General features: G+C 39.1%; 2 protein-coding genes across 2 annotated transcripts in view; one reads left to right on the top strand and one right to left on the bottom strand.

The window, feature by feature from the left end:
* Positions 1-8143: 8143 nt before the first annotated feature.
* LOC108101102 (IDLSRF-like peptide) overlaps positions 8144-24788 on the top strand; it is a 35214-nt gene continuing 18569 nt past the window's right edge. Inside the window, exon 1 of the mRNA XM_017205312.2 lies at positions 8144-8785. Coding sequence (XP_017060801.1) covers positions 8620-8785 — 166 coding nt within the window. The 5' untranslated portion in view covers positions 8144-8619. The remainder of the gene's footprint in view (positions 8786-24788) is intronic.
* On the bottom strand, positions 15799-17282 carry LOC108101100. Its single transcript, XM_017205311.2, has one exon. It carries the CDS (start codon positions 17139-17141, stop codon positions 15975-15977), a length of 1167 nt encoding a protein of 388 aa, XP_017060800.1. The 5' UTR covers positions 17142-17282; the 3' UTR covers positions 15799-15974.

Raw genomic sequence — 24788 nt, 5'->3', positions numbered from 1 at the left:
GAATAAAAGAAGGGGATGTTTGCACGTGTGGTTTTCCGCTTAAAATACCCGTTTAATGATCTGTAGATCTTGCTAATAAGGTGTCAAGTCCTTAAAATACAGCTTTAATTTTCATTGTGATGCCACGAAATACGAGTTTATTATCAGAGCTGAAAATGGTAAAATGTTTTTTAATGATTTTCCTCAAAAAAAATATAGAAAATTGTTTTTTTATTCTTTAATATATTATTCTTTTATATATTTAATATGATAGTATGGTGGTAAAAAAAAAATCAAAATTTTGTTTCAGACAGACTTTATAAATTGGTTATTTCTTTTAAGCCTAAAACAAACAAATAAGTTTAATATAAATCGAAGCCTATTATGTTTTAAGTTTTTATTGTTTCAATATGTTTAAGGAATCTGACACTTTGTATTAAATTAAATATTTTCTCTTGTAACTCCAAGAGAAATTTAAAATTCTTTTTCTGGCAACCAAAATAACACAAAAATTGATTCCTTTATAAATATTCATAAACGAAATGCATTTTTCTTTTTGGGTGGCGAATGGCGATTGTGGCTTTCGAGCACATGTGGAATGTTTTTATGCACGTAAAATATTATTTATATGCTGATGATTTCTGCGAGCCAATTTTCGTCACACATTTCTGCGCCGTGAAGGGGACCCTTGGTGGATAATCCTTTTCTCCGTCATTACGCCCAACCACTGGGAGGCAAAAACAACTGAGGAAAAAAAGAGGCTCAACATCAATTGAACGATTTAACCAATTTGCAATTTCTGCCTGAAAAGAGAAGACCAAGAATAATAACAACGACAAAGTCAACGGCGACAAAGAGCCGCAATAATAATAACTTTTCATAGCGCCGCCATTGTCGTTAAGAGCCCCCCGAGTGAATGAGCTTGTTATTCTGGAATGTCTGGTGTATAAAAATACCCAGCAGAAAGAATGACTGCCGTCCAATTTCGTAATTGTGACTAAGCAGAATGTTATTCAAACCAAGATTAGAAATCCTTTAACTGGTTGGACCTTGAAATTCATTACAGAATCGATTACATTACCATGATTAACTTTTAGTTGATGATGACTTTTATTTATTTTATTTTAAAATGTGTTTTTTAGTTTCTTATTGTTCGTAATATACCCACTCAAGTATTTCTCACAGAAAACGAAAATATATAAACATGTATGAAAAACCTACCAAGGAAATATCCTTTTCCCCCTTGTCGTTGACTTTTAAAAAAGTTTAGCTCATACGTTTTCCTGGTTTGACTTTCGCTTCCGTAATCCTTTCGCTTCGAATGCATAGAACATGCGCTGACTCGCCGAGAAACCTGCATTGCTGGAATGTTTCTCCGTCGCGCTTCATAGTCCTGGATATGGGGCGTATGAGTAATATGCCAATTACACATTTTGTGCATTCTCCTGTTGCTTGCTCGCACAGCTGCGTATATTTTTATGCGCCCTTTTCCGTGTCAACGCTGTAAAAATATTTTTTTATGTTTTTATTTGGAGTCACCTGCACTGGGTCGTCGTGTGGTTTTATTTGAGTGGGTGTTTGTTTATCATCCTGCAGCGACTTTGCGTAAGCGAGGTGAAGGCTTGAAGCGGCTTAGAGCAAGCTAAACTTGGCTATGTTATCCAGCGTTTTAGAGTAGGCTAAGGTAGTAAAACTTTTAAGGCTTCTTACTAAAACTGAGGTGGGTATAAATATAAAATCGTAATGGTTACGTCAAGGTAAACCAAAGATTGCAAAATATTTACCGTAAGCGTGTTGTATGTTTAAAGCAAATTAAACATAAAATTTGTTTTTTGATATCCAACTGTTCTTTCGAAATTTTTATATTTTTATATAGGAACACAACAATCAAAGTGAAAAATGGCAAGATGAACTGATTAAGTAGTTGTAGAAAATAATTTATAACTATAACTCTTATACATATAACCAGGATTTTTAATAACCCTGGGCATGGCTGTAGAAAATTCTTTCTTTCCATCAAGCGCATAGCCGTAAGTACCTAAATATTCATCAATCATACGCTGACTTTACTCGCCACCAAAAGTCAGAAAACACTGAAATGAGAGGCTCTAAAGTGATTTTGCTTGAAAGCTCCTATTCGTCCGCCTTGGTGGCCTGGATGACTCATCTGTAACCTGACTTGTTACCTGCCAGATATTCTTTAAATGCTCTATTATTGACCAAATTGGATTTTTTTGGTAAGCGAACGTGGATATATTGAATGGGTGGTGAAGAAAAAAACAAATAGAGCCTAAAATCAAATTTTGTTTTAATCGAATGCATTGAAAATGATATTGATTTAAGGACTCTAATTCCTTTGTAAGTTTTTAATGATTACAAACTCTAACGATGAAATGACAAGACCTCTATGAATGCAAAAAAGAATGCCAAAAATTTAATTACTCGTTGATGCTCATTTTAAAAAGAATAATTCCAAAAGTAAGTGAGGAAATGCGCACAGAAATTTCATTGGTGTTTCATAAAGTTTGGTTTTTAGATCATGCTTGGATGTATCAAGCCTGCAATGAGTTTCGCCTCCTTCGGCTATCAGGTGCCCTTGTCCTACTTTGAGAAAGTTTCCCAGGACACGTTTGCAGGAAAACAGACTGAGTAGAAATTTTCTCACCTGACTAATCACAAATTCGGCGGATACGGCTTCAATCAAAGCTAGGATTATGTGCAGGTAATCTTAACGCATGGCCAGCTGGATCCGTAGATTCCTGCGGGCCAGAAACGAAATAAACGAGGTAAGGCCTTGCCAAATGATTGAGAGACCACGCTTAGCTATGTACCTCGAGCCACAGGATACTCGCACTCAGAGGACTTGACCAGCATTAATAAAGCGGGCAGCTTGTAGATTAATCTGGTCAAACAGCGCGTGATGCCCTTCCTGCAACGCCACATATTTAATTATTAAATAAACAAATGCTTCGTATGATGGGTCCATTTGAAAATGTCGTGTTAGCTGATCCTTTTGTTCCTTGGCGATAGGCAAACAGACAAATTGAGTGATACTTGGGCACTTAGTATTACGTCTGGCCGTCTGGTTGTGCAAACAGTTTTCCTGGCATTCGTGTTGATTAGGAAAATGCACTCTTCCTTTGACCTGTGCATCTTCATCTTCGCCTGTTTGTTTGTTCTGGCTTGATTGGTTGATTAAGGGCTCGGTCGAGTGGACACCTACGCTGCCACATAGACAGTGTTTGTACAAACTTTCACTTGATCGCAGATCTTAGGTGCGGAAAATTGTGTTTCATGATAGTAACAAGGACCCAATAATATTCTTTAGTAGATAATAGAATTACTTAAATTTATTTTATTTAATATTATACTGGCTTTTTTGCTGAGTTTGCTTTGAGCTCTGTATAAATTAATATAATTTTACATTAATTAAGGGAGATCCGTGACCGAAAATTGGGAACGCAGGTAAGCAGAATTTTTAAACAGTAAATACTAAAAATAAATCTTTTGAATAAAAGGTTACCATTTAATTTGCAAAATTGCATTTCCGTTTAGAATCTAACATGTAGTTGGCTTATAAATGTGTAATACCCGTTTTGAAATTCATTTCCTAGCTCTTATAATATTATTTTGCGGTACTGATATATTTCTCTCTCAGCTATATTATATTTTAAAAATATTTTAAGAGTTATTTTAAAAGTCGTAGTTCAGTTAAGGCTGCTTAGCCCCAGCCATTAACAACTTATCCAATTAAGAAATGCGAATGTCGCAGCAGGAACGTATTCCCTGTTTATTATCCGCCCTCGGAAAAGCTTTGGCTGTCGCTTTTCGCATTTGAGTGCAACGCCAACGCTTTGTGGCCGTCGTCGAATCAGCGTCACCTGCTGGTCTGCGTGGGCGCCCAGGAAAGGCGCCCGGTTGGCACCAGAAACTATTGGATACATTCACGGGACTGCGGGACTTGGGGTCTTCGGTGGTTGCGTGGGCAGCTGAAATGGGGCGGGCCGGCTTTCACCGCTCTCTCTCTCTCTTGACGACTCTCTTTCGTTATTTACATTTGCTCCACTGCTGTTTGGCCATTTCTCCATCGGTTCGGGCCATGTTTCACTGCTAAAACCACGGAGATGCGGATGCTGTTTGGGTTTGTTCGCGCTAATTAATATTAGTTGCTTCATTTATTGGCTAAATTACGAGTGGACGAGCTTGAGCTTACCGCTAGACTTAAGTGTTGAAAGGATTATGAAGGTCTTGAAAGCAGAAGCTTTCGGCGATATATAACCCTGGATTGAATTACTTACTATATCCACTGAATGCTTAGCCTTCATCTTTTTGCTTAAAGTTTTATTCGATTTCTCTTTTAATTTGATGATCAATTTTTCTTCAGGTTAAAGTAATAAAAAAATTGAATACAAAAATCTATTTTAAAACCAAGAAATTAAAGCAAATTTTTAATTTAGTATAAAATAAAAACAATGTTATTATTTTTTGAAAGTTACTATTACAACCTACTAAAATAATCTATTCACAAATAAATAACAAAAAAATGTTCTATATAGCATTTACAACTTATCCTTTTAATAAAATAGATATTTTCTGTGATATAAATATTTAAATAAACATAAGAGGGATGTATTAATTGTTTATTATTACCAGAAACCAATAACCATATATGCCATATAATTGAAACACAATCCAGGCAATTAAACTACAATCGAGTATCAATTTCAGGGCCTGGAAAGGAGCCCCCATCCCGGTTTGAAAAGGGAACCGCTCCTGGCCAGCAGCGAAAACCCATCAACGCAACCGACGAAACTTGGCCCAGAGCAGGTGCTCGAGCCCTGCGAGTGACATTGAGAGCACGGCAAAGAGCGAATGCCGCGGGGAGAACTCAACCGCAGAAGGGGCAGCGCGAGAGAGGCAAGCGGTTTTCCACTCGCCCGGGAAATTCACTCGACGAGGACTCGTGCGTAGGCGGCCACGAAGCTCATGTTGAGTGGCGGGAAATGTGCTTAAAAGACGAACGCAATGCGCTCAACGCTTCAGTCGAGTTTGAAACTTACACTCAAGCGGAGTTGTAAATAGTGGTTCGAGTTGTTGGCTCGTACTCAAACGTACTGTAACACCTTTATGCGCCTAACAAAATCCCCTTAGAAAATATAAGAAAAAAAAACATACTGTTGCAAGCGAACAAAAACAATTTAAGTGACAAAAGGATTTCCAACTGACGCGTGTGCTATTACATGACTTGTGACTTGAATCCGTTTAAAATTGTGTGAAAAATTGTTGAAGAGGAAACCCAAGCCAATGCCAAGTTCTCACGAAATTCAAGTTGAAAAGAAAAATCTGTGTGTGCGGAAAATTGCTTCTTTACGGCTCCGCTCTGTTGCTCTTCATTACCTTTACGTTATACTACGCCCCCCAAATGTGCCAGTTCTTCTCTTATTTTTTCGGATTTTTTTTTGTATTTTGGATTTCTTTCAAGCCTAGGCCTCGTTAGTCTTGTCCCGCTTTCATGATTCACGTTGCGTATACGCCGTGTGGCGACTGGTGGTTTGGTGCGAGTGTGTGCGAATGTCAGTGTGCGTGTGCTTTGAATAACAACACGCAGTTGTTGATTGTTCCCAACTTCCTTGGGCTTCCCTGTTGCCGGGCTGCGCTCCTCTCGACCTTCGCCCCTGGCTTTCCTTGCTGCTGTTAAATTATGCATTAAGAACCTCGAACCCCAACAAAGGAGAAAATGAATGCTGAGAAAAGGAAATGGTTTAAAAATACTGGCTGCGAAAATTGTGGCACATTTTTGTTTGGGTGTCCACAGTAAATTATGCAAATTAGTGTTTGTTTGTGATTTGGTGGCTCTTTTTTTGGTTCTTCGCTTTAGGCCAAGGTGGCCAGGAAAAATGTTTAGATTTAGTGCTTTGTAAAGTTTTTCTGGCTCAGGCGTTATTTTCATGTTTGTAAAAGTTAAGTGCATTCACAATTTATTTCTGGAAACGCAAGCTAAATTAACATATTTCTAAGGAAGCTTTTCCTACTTTTCTAAGGCACTTAGGTCTTAATTCTAAGGTACTTAAATCTTGCAACAAGATGTGTTTCCACAAAAGAATATATTAAGATATACCTTTATGGCCTATTTTTTCCCCTTGAAGGTAACATAGATGTTATGTTGCAGTTGAATTTAAGTTTGATTTTAAAAAAATTAGTCTTTTTATGTTGATATACAAGATTTTATAAATTAGAATCTGAATCCAGATTTTTTTAATTTCATTAGTTTTTAAAGGCTTAAAAAAATCTTTCTAAATTGTTCCGTACTTTTATTTACCACAACCAAAAATTGAATTTTCCCTCCAGGCTTTTTTACAAACTTTACAAACTCTTTTTTAAACTCAGCTCTTTGTGCTCTTTATTTTAACCCATGATACTTGCTCCACCAATTCGCGCAGCATTGTTTGGCCAAATTTTGGCGCTTCGGCCATAACTCACTTTCTTGTTTCCCGTTCTCTTGTTTTCTGCTCACTTCCTTTGGCCTTTTCTATTTGTCTGCTAGTCTCTGGTGGCCTATATTTACTATTTGGCTAACGCGTCTTAAGAACCAAATGTTCCTCCATTCAACCAGGAAATTGTCCCAGTATTTGTGCGTGTTTTAGAAGACACTTTCGTCGTCTGTCTTTTTTTGGAGTTTATTAAATCGGTGGACCCAAGGACAAAGTTTCATTTTCAGTCTATTAAAGAATTTTATGGCCTTCATTTTTGTTTTTATTTCCTTGCTGGTGGGCTGAATGTAGTTTATGTCTTCCGGGGAAATTGTCACAAGATTTTACGGCTTAATTCTCAGGCGGCAGATGAAAAGCCAAAAAGTTAAGCTATCGGGCTGTGAAAATTTCCGTTGGCCTTTTTCAAAAGCATAAAATTAAAGTCAATCTAAACTTTATAGTTTGGCATTGCAGAAACTTTTATGCTGCATTAAAAGAGAGCTGAAACTTCAACACCAAACTTAGCACTCAGCCTAGTTGTGCTAGAATTACTAATTTAGGTAAATATTTGGTTCATTATTCAATGCTCAAGGCTGTTCTAAGAACTCTCCAGACTGCAGCTGTGAAAAAGGACTAATTAAAAAGCTTGCTCTGATGGACGCTTCTCTATTCTGTCTTTAACTTTTCCCTTTTCAAATTTCGGGGCCAAGGTTTCTTTTGTCGAGAAGGGAGGGTGTATTTTGTCCTGTGTCCATTTTTGATTGCCCCAAAAAGTATACAAGAAAGTTACAACACTTTTTCACTTCTCCAACTTTTGCTTACACAAAGAAAAGAGCAAAAACGGAAGGGTTAACTTGGCTATAATTAAAGGTTCGTCTATGTCTGGCCTTTTTTTAGCTTTCCTTTTTTTTCTGCTGCTGCTTTTTGGTTGCACGCGTCGTATGTGTTTTGGGTGCTCGAGAGAGTCATTAAGAGTCGCTCGAGTGTGTGAGTGCTGGAAATCCATCTAAAAATTATACGAAAAAGGGTTGTTCAACTTTCTATCCCCGGGTGAGGTGGACTTTTACTGGCCCTGCTCCCAAAAATAAAACAACCAGGGGAATATGAGCGAGGAAAAGTTAAAGTTCGTTAAGCTGATTAGGTGACTGGTTCTAAAGTTGCTTTGGCAAATAAACAGCCTCCTGGAGACATCCCAGGATAATCCACAGCGCGATTGGCGTCAGCTTCTTGGCTTCCCTTGGACAATTAAATTTTCGTTTCTAAAAAGAGATCCCGAAGGGCGCCCATAAATTATGGGAACCAAAATATTAATTTAAAATTAAATTAAACATTGCTTTCTAATTAAAATAGCATGTTTTGGCTTCAGAAAACGGTGCTCAAGTTAAGTTTTAAAATTTATTTGGAATAAAACTAATTTTACATGATGTAGCTATTTAAACACATTTTGTAGGGATTTAACTATGAAAATGTTTTCCACACTTTTGTACAAATTAAAAATAATATTACCCAAATGCGACAGTTGGAAATTCGTTGGTTCAGCATGCAACAGCATAAATAATTTCTAATTAAAAACTCCCAACTAACTTTTCTGCTTTTTCTCTTCTCGTTGCAGTGTAGAAAAATGTAAAAAGTCGACTAAAAACATATATCTATATACACACATATAAATATTTGTTTGCCTGCAAAATTATTTTCAAATTTAATTTCAACGAAACGAAAATACAAAGAAACAAACGAAAACGAAACAAACCAAACCGAAAAACAACAAAACGAGTTAATGCTTGTATGTAGACCGTAGAACAGTATAGTAAACGAAACGATAAGGAAACTATATAGAAACGATAACTAGGGAATCGGGAAGGAGTCGCAGCTAATTTCTGGTTCGTATAACTCCATTAGGCGATTAGCGTATTGAAGGACAAACGAAGGAGGAGCGGGAAAACCCGCTGCAGTGGCTGAAGTGCCAACGATAATTGAATCAAAGGGCAGGCGGCGCACGTGGAAAAAGTTGCCCGGGAAACTGCTTCTGAAAAAGAAACTAGAAAACTTGAACAAAACACTCGGATAAAAGTGGAAAACGTGTGCGTGCGCGTGTGAAAAACTTTCAGCACCAGGCCGAGTGTTTTAATTTCGATACTTTACAAGTTACGCCATCCAGCTGGAAAAGTCCATGGCCATGGACCATCATCGGCAAACCCGTCAGCAGCATCGCCATCTCGGCATGTGGCCAACATTCGCCGTCAGCCTGCTGCTCCTGCAGGCCGCCACCAGCACGATGGCCATCGATTTGAGCCGTTTGTATGGACACATGGCCAATCCCATCGTCAAGCGGAGCGGTAAGTAATCGAACACACGTCTCTCCCATATTGTTGGCTCATTAAAGGACCACCTGACGTATACGCGATTTTGTTTGGGTTCTTTGGTTTTTTTTGTTTGGCCCAACTTCCGTTCACAGATTGACCTTCTCGGCCTTTCCCTTGGGGCCAGAAATAATGTTTCCTTTCTGGCATTTCTCCTGCTCTCGGTTATTTATCGCACCACTCCGCCTTTAAATCCAATAATTAAATATACGCTATTTTTCGTTGCATTCCAGCGCAAGCATTTGTTATTTTTCTTTTCATTTAATTAAATTTGGCTTTTATTTATTTTCACTATTTCTGTTGCCAGGTGAGTTGCATAATTAATGCGCACTTTTTTGTTTATTTCTTTTTTCCACTTCTTTGGCAATTTTACGGATTTTTCATTTGCGTGTTGTGGTGGCCAGCGATGAAAATCTTTGGCTTCCCATTTAAAGTTTATGTAAATGGAAAATTTTTAAATTACATTTGGCAGGTTGGGTTTTCCCCACGTTTGTTCGTGATGGAATTTTCACTGGTTTTAACAATATTTTTTACATTATTTAATTAACGCCTAAGGCCGCCGTTAATTTGTGGTATTTGAAATACGTCTGATTCCGTCAGGATTCAAGATATAATTTAATTATACATTTGATGTATGCACTGCGAGACCCCAAACCAAATACGTAATTAACTCAAGCCTTGGCAATAAACTGGCGAACAAGTGTTTTGCCAACTTAATTTGCGACATTATGGCTGTGGGCCACGAATAGTCAGTACTCAATTGGTCATTAATTGCCGCCTGTCGCACAGCCATTTCATGAACATGCAAAATTATTTCATTATACTAATTTGTGCGGACGCTCCATTTACCTTTTAATAACGATTTATTGGTTTAACCAATTTTAATGCAACGAAAATCCATACCTATAGAATTTCTAATTTCCTTGCACCCGACACTTTGACAGCTTAATGCTTTTCCTGATGATAGAACGAATTTCCTCAATTCCTTTTACCCACAGTACGTCAGTTACAGTAAATGTCCTTTACAAAATGTCTGAGAAAATCCATTTACGCTTTTGAGAAATCACGAACTTGTCAACCACAAAGTGGACATAGATTTCATAAAAACTCCAGAGCAACACTTAAAACATTTAGAAAATAAGGAAAGGTTTCGTTAAAATTGTGGCGAAAATAATATAGACATGTTATTTATTCCAGATGTTTCGAAGCAATAATATAATAATCGAATAGCCTTGAAAATAATTGCCCACATTAAGCATTAACTATCTCTATATCTTAGTTCCGTACTTCTTCCTAACTTCCTTAATAATCATTGCTTGGAAAATACAATTCCGCCAACACCATTTGCAATGATAAACCTTGCCCAATTTGTCGCAATTTCCCTTTTGCAACCTCTCCTGGAAAACCAACTTTGCTGGGCAGTGTAATAATTTAGCTTTCCTGTCAGTGACAACATATTTTATGCTGCAATTTCCCGCAGAAAAGAAAGTCGCTGCATTTTCACCGCGCTTTTTAACCCGCTCGCTGCTTTACTTAACTTTGGCTCCTGGGTTTAGGAGTTGGTTTTGGCATTGGGTTGCTTTGGGTTAGGGTTTGGGTTTCGTTGTGGGTGCCACTGGGTTTATTTATTGCGGCTCGCTTTTGTGCTCCGTGGCATTCTGGCTTTGTGACGAACGATAACGAGCGTGGGTTGCCTGGTATTTCGTGGCATTGTGAGTTGGTCGTAATTTTTTTGGTCAGCTGCCCAGCCGGAGGATCCCGGGGCAGTTAATAAATGTGTCACCGCCAGGCAGGAAGCCGAAGCTGCCGGAAAGCACTCTGAAAACCAGAGCTCAGTGACAGCTTGAAAGGGTTTTGCGTGACTTCCTTTTCCTTTTCATCAAGAAGGCATTCATTATTTCCGATTGTTGCATTGTTTCACCTTCACTGGCGACATTCGACGGCGAGTTGATGGACACTTTTTTAATGAAGACTGTGAAGGGAAAGGATGTCAATCCAATTTGACACTATTTTTATGGAAAAGCAACACTTATTTCTTATAATAAAAAGTTCAAATTTAAAAACAGCTAAAATTGCTTCGTACTTTTTAAGAACATTTCGTTACATAGATTTTCAACTATCCTTGTCAGCTTCTTTTATTTGATTAACATGTGTTATGCTCGTCAACTTCCATTTTCTCCCGTTTAAATATTCATTTAGTCGCGTCGCCGAGAGTATCATAAATATTAAGCGAATAATTCAATTAGTTTTACGAGCGTACTCAAGTCCAGTCCTACGGTATAAATTATGCAATATTTGATTCGCTCTTAGCTAATGTGTTTGAAGGCGGCCCAAAATCGTGGCAGTTGGCTGGGGAGTTGCCTCGTTTTTCCCATCTGAACGTTGTGCGGTGACTTAAGCGGCAACAAATGGCAAACAAAACGTAGCATACTGGCTGGCATTCGCTGGAGCGTGCCCCACATGCAAATAGCTGGCACACAAAAATACAAGGCAACGGCAAACGTTGCAGCCAGTGTGCAAGCAGTGAGCCAGCTGACGGACATATTGGCTTACAAAACATTCCGTGGACTTGGCCATTTCCACTTACGTGATCGCTCCAACTGCAGCTGGCACAGAATGGAATTTCCATAAAAGCAAAACCGCGCTGGGCGAAAAGTCCAAAATCAACAGAGCGCTCAGGCAAAAGCTAAAACGTGATTACGCCGCGCATTATGGCCAACATCGCTTGGCATTCAAAAGTTGCAGCCAACTAGACTCCCGTTAGAGCACTAACTTGTTCTCGGAAAGCATTTAGACCAAATGGGCTGCCACGGACTTGAACCTGAAAGTCTCTGAATAATTTTATTAGCAACTTTCGGCCCCTTCTTTTGTTTCCTAATTAATTCTTAGCCCAGCATTTTGCGTGGTCTCTAATGGGTTATAAGTAAGCTAGGGGATGCGAAATTCGAGCTAGGGTTAATTTTTAATGGGGTATTTGCAGCGGATTTTAATTGTAACAAGAAGGGTAAAATTAAATTTAAGAAAGGGGAAACAATAAACGTATAATATTTTTTTTTTTATGGCATTTTTACTTAATGCTTGATAAATTTTTAAATTTTTAATTTCATGAAAACTTAACGAATAGCTTAATAGGCTCAATTTAACTTGATAACACACCAGAAAAATTTTAATTTTAAAAGACTTACCACAAAACAGGAGAAAATCAATAACTCTTTAAATACAATTAATTGGCTTTAAAATAGAGTGTCGAAGAATGTTGTGGTATGTAGTTAATAAAAATGTCTATTAAATTTAATTTGATTTCAAAGAAGGAAAATTTACATTTTAAACGTCATATCACAGAGGAGGAAAATCAATAACTCTTTAAATCCAATTAATTGGCTTCCAAATTGAGGGTGTTGAAGAATGTTGTGGTATAGATGATAGGGCTAAAGCCCTGTTGAAAAAAGGAAGTATTTATTGTTATTGCCTTTGCAAGTTTGCGGCTACTGGCATGAATAATGGCAGTATAAATCCTCGAAAGAAGGTGAAACAAAATGCGAACAAAATATGTTTAAAAACATTGGCCTGGACAGAGCAATTTTGCTGGTAATTTACAATGGCCATAAATACGTGCGTCGAAAGGTTTGAAGTCCGAAGAAGCTATGGATGCAATATGTGCGATAAATTTTAATTATGCTGACAGTTTAATTATGCTCGATTGCCAAGATTTATATCGTACCTCTAAAGTTTGCCAACTCGGCCACTGATATGCAAATCTATGAATATTTAGTAGATGTGCGTATGCAAATTGAGAGGTTCCATGGACGCCAGTCGGATGTACTGGGTCACGTATACGCCGCGTTGCCGACAGACAGCGATCAATCCACACTTTGTCCCCATTAACTCGGTAAACTGTCAACTGGCTTACCGAATATAATCCAACTACCAACAAATGGCCATCATCGAGTTGTGTGTGGCAGCGAAATGGGTTGTGGCGATGTGGAAAGGTCATTAAAAAGTCTGTGGTTGAAGATTGCATTTCATTTTGATACGACAATTATGTGGGACACATTTTGCAAGGGAAAAGTTTCAGTTGCCAAAGGACACGATTTTAAGTTATACGAAGTCCTTCGCTTCAATCGATTGCAATTGATTTTTACTCGTTAAATGCGAGCTTTAACACGGCTGCCGCAGATTATCAATTTGTTCATAAAAACGTTTATGGTTTCTGTCCCGCCTTAAAGTCTTTTCGCACCAGACGCAGACGCCTCGAGTCATAACTAAAAACATTTCCTTTAGAGTTTTCTTTTTTTTTATTACGCCATATTATTTTACGATCCAAGACTTTTTTACTCTCGCCTTTATACAGAAATATTTGTTTTATATCTTGTCAATTTTTACGGGCCAGTCAGCCGAGTAAAAGTGTTTTTCTTCCATGGCCGGGCCTTCATTGTTGCCTCATTTATTATTTATTTGCTGCGCACTAAAAGTTTGCCAAGCCAAGGCAGAAACGCAGAAAATCTACCCGTGTAATATGCAAAGGCAGGAGGAGAATGTAGGGAACACCTCGGACCAGGACATTTGGTGGCAATGGGGCTTTTTCTACGTTACTCATACGCCACGTCGGCTATATAAATAGAACCATTGAGCTAGGCGAAAAACACCAGTTTTTCATTAACAAAAGTGTCGTCTTGGGGCAAAAGGTGGCCAGAAATGGGTAAATAGAAATTGCTTTATTGATTTTTCTGCTAAGAAAGGGTCAAAATAGAAATAAGTTCTTGAACTTGAGAGCTCTTGAAAAGAGTCAGAATTATTTGCACACTATTGATTCCTCAAGTTAAATTTATTATACTCTTTCCTTCCGCTGGATGTTGAATGGTTAGCTTTATTTGAAAATCCCAAAGCAGCTGAGTTGCAAACTGCTTAGCATACTTGTGCATTTATGGCCAATGCCAGGCCAAGATATTACTCGAAATGGGAAATGCACAATACATAAAATCCAATTTCCAGATAGAAAGCACATATACAGTGGCACAAATGGAAATCTGAGGACCACAGAGGACTAAGTGAAGGGATGGAAAAGATAACCACAGATGCAGACGACTGAAGAGCTTTTCCGGCGAAAATCCACTTGTGACTTGCGCATTTCTGTGGCTCTTTAGCCCCGATGTCTTAGGCCATTTCAGTTTTGCATATCCAATTTAACTGGCAAATGCAATCCGAGGTGTATCTCTGTAGCTGTTGGCTGGGAAATGGCACAAGCACGTCCGAAATGCAGGGTCGAGTTTGCCTGCGATTTCAATATTTTGTATTTGCTCACCAGCCGCAATTTCCCCCAAATTGATTTGCTTGAAGAGGAAAGGGAAAGGCGTGTGTGCAAAGCACATTTGCGCGAGTTTTCCAGGCATTTTCACAATTTTCACTCAAGTGCAAAGTATGCATAACATTTGCCTTTCGCCTGAACAGTTTGTGGCATGTGTGAGAAATTAACCTGGCTTCGCTTGTGACACAAACTAATGCAAAATAAAATTTCGCCCTACCTTAATTAAGTTTCTTGGGGGAAAAACTTCGTCTGACACTTGACACTCGCACCTTATGACGGAACTTGTAATTAGTTAGAAAGCCTTTTGATTACATTGCAATTGGTCTTACGGTTATTGCCACATTTCATAACAAGGTCTGGAAATTCATTTTCTAGACTTACCATTCGTACTCCATTTGAATTTCATTAGGCAAATATCCATTAAACTTAATGTCCTTAAGACTTGGGCAACATTTTTGTTTCTGCTCTTCAAGTCTGGTTAATTGAATTGGTATTTCGATTCGGTCTGCTGAATAATTTAACAACAGATTCAAAGCTCGATTGCCTAAAACGGGGAATATAATTACCCTCCAATTATTTATGAACTGACCTGGACCACAAAGCATATTTAAATTTATTTGCAATTTGCTGCGGTCGGCAGGTGTAAATTTCTATTGGCTTTATTTCGTTGTTTTCCTGCGGTTTTCCAATGGCTCTAACCCACTTGATTACAATTCGCATTTGGTTACAAATCAAAATGGAAAATGGAAAACTTTTTCGCCAGGCACAGTGCCGACATTATTGGCCAAAAATGTGTGGAATCGCTTGGTTCGAGAGTGAAAATTGAGTGAAGTTCACGTAAACAAAGGGAAAGTTTTCACGCATTTGCAATGCGAAAAGTTTTTCCGGAGAAGTTCAAGGCAGCCGTCGCACCGTTGGTCAACATTTCAGTATTTTTCACTTTACTTCAGGTGAGAGATGGTTCGCCTTAGGGTTTTTCCACATTTCCACTTTTCCTGCAGGCAGTGGGGGTGGGTGGTATTTTGGGGTGGCAAGCCCTAAGTGCTGAGATGAAGTGCACCCAAGTTATCATCGGAAAGAGCTGCAGCATAAGCCAGATTAAATGTATTTTCCATTACTGTTGCATGCCACTTTCGGCCAGAGTAGACGCAGACACCGAGACAGTTCACAGCTCTTCAGCCAGTTTGCAAGTGGCCAAGAGTGTGGGTGTGTTGGCAAAAACGGATGCGGCCACGTTTGCCCAAGTTGGGTGTGGCAAGTAAGGGCTAACTCGATTTACCGCCTTAACATTGGGTAGCTGATTCGCTTAGCTGCACACGTCCTCTTATTGCGACCAATTACGCCAGCTAATTAGGAAATTATAACGTTTTCTGGGGATCAGGCTTTGAAAAAAAAATATGGCTTAGAGTTTTTATAAGAAAACTTAATAAGAAAACGTGATGGGGTTCAAAATGTAATTTCAAATTGTAAAGCTCTTAGTTAACTTTATTTCAGATCGTATAAGCTCAAGCCTCTTCAAGTAAATTTAAAGTAACAAGGTTACATTTTACCAAATGATGTATTCAAACTAAGCTGTTCAAACGACATTTTAAATAACCTTATGGCTTCCCATTTTAATTAGTAGCTTGGTGATTCTTTGTAGCAAGTTGGACACTACCAAATTCTATGAAAACATACAAATTTATTAAGTATTTATTATTATTATTATTATTAGTATTATTATTATTATTATTATTAGTATTATTATTATTATTAATATTATTTATTATTATTTATCCAATCGAATGGCACTGAGAATTTGGAAAACTGACTGAAATTTAGACAGCTGTTGAGTGCCGATTGGCAGAATATTTTTCAAAGTTAGGCCTCTCCCTCCGCCTCCGGTTCGGTGACGGATGGCTGCTTGGTGGCCAACGGCGATCCTTCGACTTCTATCTCCACCTCCGGCTCCTTGGGCACCTCCTTGCCGCCAAGGGCCAACAGAGCTTCTGGTGACATCTCCTGGCCGTGCTCCTCCTCGCCCTCGCCCTCGAAGTCGTCGCCCAGCTTCTCCTCAGGCTCCGGCGGCAGCCAGCAGGTGCCCTTGACCAGGCGGTCCTCGATCTCGGCGATCTCGTTCTTGTAGTACTGGTTGAAGTCCGGTCGCTCCCAGATGCTCCTCACCCACTGCAGGTTGAAGTCCATCTTGGTGCAGCAGCAGAACTTCCTCGACTTGTGGCACTTGGGGCACTTGGCCGGCTGGCGGGCAGGATGCGTGTACTGCTGCTTCTGCTTCTTCTTGCAGCAGTAGGGGCAGACGTGCTTCGGTGCCTTCTTCTTGGTGGAGGAACAGGGCACCGGCTCCTTGGCGTAGACCAGATGGCCGCGCTTCTTGGCGCAGAAACAGCAGTTGCAGTCATCGCCCTCCGGTTGCCGCTTGCGCGTCTGCATTCGATCGTAGAACTTCTTGAAGGCCACCTTGATCTTGGCCTCGTATGCCAACTGATCGCTGCAGGAGAGTCCATCGAATCGGGCATAGGATTCAGCGGTTTTCCTTGCCGCATGCACCCAAACGCACTCATCGTTGTACGACGGCCTGCCCTGTTCATCGTATGTCAAATCCTGTTTCGGCTCGTAGTAGAAGGCCTTGAATCCCCGCTTGATGATCGCGTAGGCCAGGTGCGCCTCCACCTTGTTCATCAGCGACTTCTTGCCCAGTTCGTGGAAGAGATCCTCCTTCCTCAGCCTCTTCTTCGGCGTGGTGTCAATGCAATAGCACACCTGGTCGTAGTGCAGGAAGGCATACGAGATGATGTCCACCGTGGACTTTGCCTTGCACTCGTGCAATCCGCAAATGATCATCACCTGGGCCAAAGTGTTGGCCAGATCGAGGACATTCTCCAGGAAAATCGAGGAGGCGTTCACCTCGCCCAAACACTTGCACTGAGTGTGCTGGTCGATTATCCCCAGAGGAGCGTGTCGTTGGCACTCCTTGTGTTGGCAGTTGTTCCTGCACCGGAAGTCGGGCATCGCATGGTGAGCCTGCATCGCGAATCGGTCTTACCTCGTTCTTTTTTGACGCTGTTCTCCACTCCTTTCCGCATGAAATTTTTTCAATTTTTTACTTTTCCTAAAAGGTGTAACTGGTCGGTAAATTGAGGCAAGCCAAATGAATGTGTGATCGGGGAATGACAAAGGTGGCAGATGGAATATTTCACAGCAGTTACTAGATTTGTTTTTTTTCCTCTTTTAGGATTGCTAGCATTCAAGATATTGCTGTTTTGTATTGCAATTCATTAAGAAATACAAAGTATTTCGGTAAAGAAAGCTAAGCTTGTATTTTTTCTTCCGAAAAAACATAAAACTTTACCAAAATCAAAAACATTTTATTTAATAAGCAGTCAGTTCTCCTTTTAAGCAAAAGTTTAAGTACTTCCCCCTTTGACTTAAATTAAAAAAGTTTTATAGCTTATTTAGCTATGCAAGGGATTACCATATTTATACGAAAGGAAAGAGTCTGCTTTCTTTTCGAAGATAAATTCTTAAAGTTGTTTTTTTTTTTACACCCAAAGCACACAGTCGAGCCACAAAATGACCCATGTTGCAGGGTGTCGTGTTAACACAGCAAAGTCTTGGGATTTTCTCCAAATTTGGTTACTTTCTTAGCTCTTCGTGTTGTCGGCTTTCGGACAACATTTGATATGGCATAGATTGTTTGAGCTGTGTTTTCGTTTGTTTGCCCATTCCTTGCAGACACGTATAAGTTTCGATGGGTCAAATATTTGCTTAGCCAACAGTGGAAATTTTCAGAGCGCCGCCAAGTAGGCAACGTTTCATTTTTCTTTTTGCGACCTTCGTAATGGATGTCCTTTTTTGTTTTTTTTTTTTTTTTGGCTGGGATACATTCGTAATTGTTGATGACGGCATTGAGTCAAGTTTATGATTCGTTTGGGAGCGGGGAATGCGTTTGGCAGTGGCATAAATTAGGTACGACATCCTTCTTGCTTCGAGCTCGATTCACTCCCGGGGAAACGTCAGCGCAAATACATCAAAGAATTTATTAGACAAGCTTTGCCATATCCGTTTCCTGTTGACAAATGCCACGGGAAGTGAAGAGTCATCTAATAACATTTTTCCAAATGGCGAAGGCAAGAACAAAAATTGCTGACAAATGTAAATCTCCATTTGCGTAACGTCCGCACAAGTTGACCCGTTGGATTTCAGGGAAATTGTTGCACTTTAACCTTTTGGCTGTAAGTGTAAGAAAGCTGGCTTAAACCCCCGTTTATGCCCGACGTAGAAAAGCCGCTTAATCTGTCTCAGGCAAAAAGGGAGAGTCGTAAAAACTTCGCTTAACTCATAATGAAAAAGCAGCACGATGCAGGCCTGAAGATGAGCGATTTCAATTCCGACAAGAAACCCCATCCTTCGAACTTTTGTTTCTCTTTTTAAGCTAAAGTGCAACTGCGTAACTCATAAAACTTGAGCAATCGAGCATAAATCTTGGCCAGACAAAATGGCCAACTGTTGGCCGTGCTTTGTTGGCCGTTCTCGGTTAGCCGGCAACTTTTCTTGGAAAAAAAACCAATGACGCCCCAACAAGAAATCGTATTCGTTTCTGCAACAATAAAAGTTGACAGCCTGGAACTGACACGTGGCGATGGCCAGGTGGCAGCAGGAGAATCTGTCTGCCGGATAAAGTTTCATTGGAATCCATTTCTCCGCCGGACAGAAATAAATTGTTTTTATGCAAGGTAATACCGAAGAACAAGAGGACATTGTACTCCTTTTATTTATATTTAAGTGGAGAAGTGCAGGCTTTCATTTCAATGAAACTTAAGTCTATTTCATTAAGCAATATAAAATCACTAAAACCCTTCAATTTTGTTTAGTCAAATCTTTAAGCTTTGCACCCATTTAGACTTGTTCTCGGCTTTAAATATTCTAGTAGCACACAGTTGTTGATATTTCGCAGCTTTAAAAGTATCAATCAACAACATTTCGTGACCATCCAAACATAAGCCCAGCTTACCCGCATTTATAAACTGCCTAGTCTTTGGCACGTACCAAAAATTAGTGCCTACTTCTCTCAAATACACACCACAAACGAAACGTCCACGTCATTCGCATAAAACCCTTTAATGGTTATGCAGGCACCAATTACCATTAAAAGCGGACAGCCTCGCCTGAAATGTATACATGCACATACTCGTACATGCAAAAAAAAAGCGGAAGGCGGGTGAAAAAATAGCGAAAATCAATATATATGTATGCCGTGTGAAGGACTCGAAAACGCAGCTGAGATTGAAAAATCCTCGAAACGACGGTGCGCGTTTTTTAGCTAAGCGACTTGCTATGATTTCCTGCTTTTTGTAGCCGCTACTTGCGGTCGTTAGACGTGCCGCGGTTTATAATACTCTGGGTTTGGGATCCATTTAATAGTTGGATGTAAAGTATCCTTTTCTGAGAGCTTGCAAAAAATATATATTATGAAAAGATTGCCTTAAAATTGTGTATTTTTTTGTCGCTTGTCATAAATAACCTATTGATTTGGGGTCTTTTATTTTATTATACATTTCAAATGACTTGACAACAAATTAAATAAATATGTATACAAATCCATAAAAACGTTGAATTGTTTTTGGATAGTGTAAGAAATTGTAAATTAAACTTTAATTTATTAAGTTAGTAGTTCGAATGTAGTAAATAATAAATAATAAATATCTAACAAAATTTAAAATTGATTTTGTAGAATGGAATAGTGTAGATAGTTACTATTACTTATAAAACATATTTAATCAATCGACTTATTAATTATACTTTAAGTCTATTAACTTTTTAAAAACATAAATTATACTCGTCTTCCAAGGATGCATGCATTTCCATTTTGAAAGCGCTTTTTTTTAAGGACATTCCCTCTTCGTTCTGAAGAGGCTAATTTACTCGAGCACTGATTTCTTTGCCCTTTTTTGTGTGCATGGCCAAATGGCAGGACATAAATCTGCAAATGTGATAAATGGTTATAAAGCCAGGAGTAATGTTTATTTAAAATAATGATGATGATGAGCAGCTGCAGCTGTTTGCCATTACCGCACTCGCCACCCCCTTTTTACGCCAATGTTTTTTGGTACATGTAAATTACCGCGGACCTTTGATGGCCGTCCAAAGAAGGCTGCCATTGAGGCCCTCAGTTTGCCTGAGTAACTGGCTTTTTTTAAGAGCCACAGACAGCTGTTAAAGTTCAGCTGTCAATTATTCATAAAATTGCGCATACGTCTGCACTCATTACGTATACGCCGAGTGTGCCAGTCGCTCTTCATTTTGCAAGCGATTTGCGTGAGCTGGGATCGCTTTCACTTCGCTGGTTGGTATTAATTCGATTCACACTCACACAAACGCACATGCGACATTGGTCTTTTTATTTGGCTGCTTATATTTATTGCGTTTTGTGGTTTTGCTTTAGCATAAATTTGCATAATTGAGCTCCAGACTGCTCCAATCTGAATGTTTGATTTATGTACCGTCCGTCTCGCTTGAAAACTTTGCGGCTAAGTTCTCATAATTTCGGGCAAACGTTCCCGAGGATATTTGTGTTTATAATTTACGCACGAAATCGAAAAACTTTCTCCTGACTTCACGGCAGCTTATTATTATTTTGTCTGTTAGCAGATTTGCATAAAACGGCAGGCGGTCTGGTGGAAATAATAGGACTGCGGGCACTTCCTTTAAGTATGCTAATTTACATTGCCAATATTGGACTATCTGGGCTTAGCATTTTTTAGGTTTTTAAGCTCCCTCAAAATCGGATTTAAAGTGGTTATAGTATTGTTTTAACGTTACTAATGGCAAGCTTCAAGTTCAGACCATTGCTAAATGTAATGTCAAATCGATACACCGTAACCTCAATAAGCCTCCTTGACAAATGGCCCAAAATCTGATTGGGGGAGGGTTCAGACCTCTGTCCTATCTCTGGACATTGATCGGACAACAAATTATTTTAGCCCTGTCCCCGAAGGCCAATCAGTGTGGTATCATTACAAAGCCATTAAGTTGGCCAATCAAAACCATGCAAAAAGGCCCAAAGAAGAACACCCACATACGAAACATGACTCAATGTAATTCAATCAAAGTGCCAGTGAAATGGCACAAGAACTCATTAGCAGAAATATGCTGGTCCAATATCAGATATGGCCCATTAAACAAGGCTTAAATTAAAAAAAGAGTCTGTCAGCAATAGATAATTGCCTAGTAAACGACTCTAAGCAAAAACCGAAAGCCTGCTTAAGCCTATTGGAAAAATTGAGCTACCAGTATATCGATGTTAACGAAAATTCAACTGGGAAAAGGGCAACATGTGCACTCCTCTTTGTAAGCTAAAAGCCTAGGCAATGTCAACATTATAGGCGCGTCAAAATTTGGGACCTTTGATTGATTGATTTGCCCACGAGCTAAATGAATTCATCATCCACATTTGAGTGTATCCCCGGCGCAAACTAATTTATCATCCAAATCAATCGAAGTGCGCGCTAGGCAATTTGAGCAGCTGAGAACGATGGATTCCATGAAACTAATCAAATATGATGGCAGGGACCAAATAGGTGAATCAAATGACAAGTAAATATTGCAAGTAAAGCTAATTTAATGGAACTTATCAAATTTGAAATACTTTTATATTAATATCAGACCCATTAGGAAAAACAATCTGATTCCATTCCTTACTTAATATTTAAAAGTGTCTCTTGCTATACTTTGCTTTATTAAATGAATTTAGTGATGCCACATCCTTTTTTTTCGAACAGCCTAACAGCTTTTTTTTTTAATTTTCTTGGAACGCAATTTATTGTGTCTCAGCTGAGCCCCAATCAATTTATTTTTCAACATTTTAAAAATGCTTGTTGCATAAATTTTTAAAGCGTCCATAATGGGCTTGTTTGGTGTTTCTGGAATACAATTTAGTTTGCGAGGTTGACTTTGTAAATATTTATAAGCAAATACTCTTCTTAAACAACGAAAACACTTAAACATTCAACGGTAACCATTTCTTGTTTAGCTTTCTAATTTATTTTAAATAAAACATAAAAGTTTTGATTAAAATAGGTACTAACCTACAATTTTTTGTCGGCATGGTAATTTTAAATTTATTTTGTTTTACTCCTAACCCCAGTGAATCGGTTCCACTGTTCATTACTTGTGTGCCCCAGTTGATCTGGAAAACTCTTGTTGACACCCTCGTATGCACTCACATACACGTTGAGTTTGGTTTAAATTTGCTGTTTCTGTTTCTTTACCCATTTGGCTTGTCGATTACATGGATTGCGCAGCTGGTGTTCCCGAAAACCGGTGTCTGAGTTGGTGGCTAATTTCAGCACGAGTTCCGTTCTCTTAGGGCCAACATCAAAGCCATTGGCAAACATGCAGGGCGAAGGGATGGCAGAAGCGTTTTAATCTAAATAATTTATAAACTGTCTTATGTATTTTTTGCGCATGCTATGCTTTCACCTAATGCTCTCCATGTTTTTCTATTGTTACCATAAACGAGGACCACCTGTGGGGTTTTTTTTGCTGCTATCTGGCTGGCGCAACACTCCGGATTGAATTTACATATTTACATCCGGTTGGCAAAAACAAAAGCATATGCGTCGGGATTCTAGCTGTCGCCGCACTGAAGCGTTAAGCTGTCGGAATCGAGGGAATAGAGAATTTGTAGCGTCTTATCGCTGACATGGGGATACTGGTTACTCGTTACTGGCTGCCGGGCTTATCGATTAAATGGGTTGTGGCGAAAATTTATTTAAAATTAAGTCAGTGATTTATTGAGCGATTGATAGCTGGATGAGGGATTTGATGGATACCCGGAAACCATAACCCACTCAACCCGTCTCACCACAAAATGTCATAAACCGACGAAGTCTTCGGAAATCGAAGAGCTTAACAAGCTGCGACTTAAATTGCCAGGCGCATTAAATGTCAAAGAGTCAAGCATTTTCATTATTCTGAAATGCAAACGATAGAGCGAGCTTATCCTTCGCCCACGCTTTTTGTAATTTGCCCACTGAGGCGTGTGATTTCCACCAGGTGAAAAAAATAAATACAAAACAGACACAACAGAAAAAAGCACAAAGAAACGACCAACTTTTTTCTTTAACTTTGGTTGCTCTTGGCCCTTTTGTTAAGAAGGCAACTTGGAATGGAAAGAACCGTGAAACCATAACGAAAAATTTCGTAGCGCGAAATTGACCCGCGTCGCATTATTTTTTTGTTTTTCACACCGTCCTCCTATAAAAAACTCACCCTATAGAATGCTAATCAAAACGAATGTTCGTACCATCTGTCAGTTACAGCAACTTGTATACAATATCCTGCAGCAAACGAGTAATTTGTACTTCCGTAACGTGCCGCATATTAGGACTAATTTAGAAGAAGCGTTGGCAGTCTTGAACTTGGCCAAACATTCGCCTCGATTAGGGTGAATTAATTTTGTGGCCTGTTCGCTAATGTCTTGACATTTCGATACTACAGTTGTTGGAAACTCAGATCAATTTGATTGAGTGTGGAAAAGACACAAAAAAATGAGTGGGATTCTCTTGAACGAAGCTATCGGTATCACATTCATGTAATTAATGATTTAATTATTTTAACTTTTAGAAAAGCTGGTGTTTTGTTATTTTAATATAATGTAATTATTATTATGATTTTTATATTCAAGTATCTTTAGTGCTAAATAAAATTATTAAGTAAATATTTTCAAGAAATATTAATAAGCGAAACTCATTTAACTTTTTAATGTGTGTAAACTTTAAAAGCAAACTTATAATAGTTACGGACTTGCCCTCGCTTATATGCATATCATAATTGGCCCTTGTTGGTTTCCCTTAAACTTTAACTTTTGGGGTGGCGAATAGTCCACCAATTTCCCATTATAAAACCCTACGAACCGAACTTGTTTGTTAAATGAAAACCCTCCCAGTTGGGGTGAAAAGTTAAGCGCTTAAATGTACTAAACCCATTCAATTGCTTGAGTCGCTCTGTGGGGGAAAAATGCGGATTAAATAGAAGAAAAGGCGGGGAAATGCAAGCAGAATGGCGGTGAAAACTTGGCTCAAGCGTGCGACTGACCGCCATTGGGGACAAAATGTCCTGCGTTGGCGTAATTGTCATATTTCTCAGCCGGCAGCAACTCAAGTGGTAATTATTTCAACATTTTTCCTGCCCTACGTGTGGGTCGCAGTACGAAGTGCAAGGTCCTTCGTTGCAATTAACAAGAGAGAATGCGAAAATGTGTCAGCCAGGACAAGCAAAGGCAAGGCAGCAGGACCTTGGACCTATTTAGGGCTTGACATTTGCATTTTTAAGCGAAGAATTTTATTCAAAACACTTGTAAGGCAAAAAGCCTTTGTCTTTGCAGCTATATATACTTATGAGAACCGCCAGTGGGTCAAGGTTCACCAGGCACGAAAACGGAAGTGAAAATCAAGTGTTTTTCTGACTCATCCGCAATCGTACTGGCCATAAAATCAAATGACAATTAAGTGGGCAATCAATTTTAGAGCTCGCAGAAGCCATGAGCCAATCTCCAATAACTCTTCTTTTATGACCGAAGTGCAAACTCAGTAATTCAATTACCGTTTCAAAAGAAAGTAAGAATCTGAGAATCGTCAGTGTCATTAACACGTGAGTGCATAAACATTAATAATT

This window comes from Drosophila ficusphila, unplaced genomic scaffold (genome assembly GCF_018152265.1).
Source record: "Drosophila ficusphila isolate 14025-0441.05 unplaced genomic scaffold, ASM1815226v1 contig_791, whole genome shotgun sequence".
Classification (NCBI taxonomy): domain Eukaryota; kingdom Metazoa; phylum Arthropoda; class Insecta; order Diptera; family Drosophilidae; genus Drosophila; species Drosophila ficusphila.
Note: the sequence above shows the minus strand (reverse complement) of the source record. Positions and strands in the feature narration are given on the sequence as shown.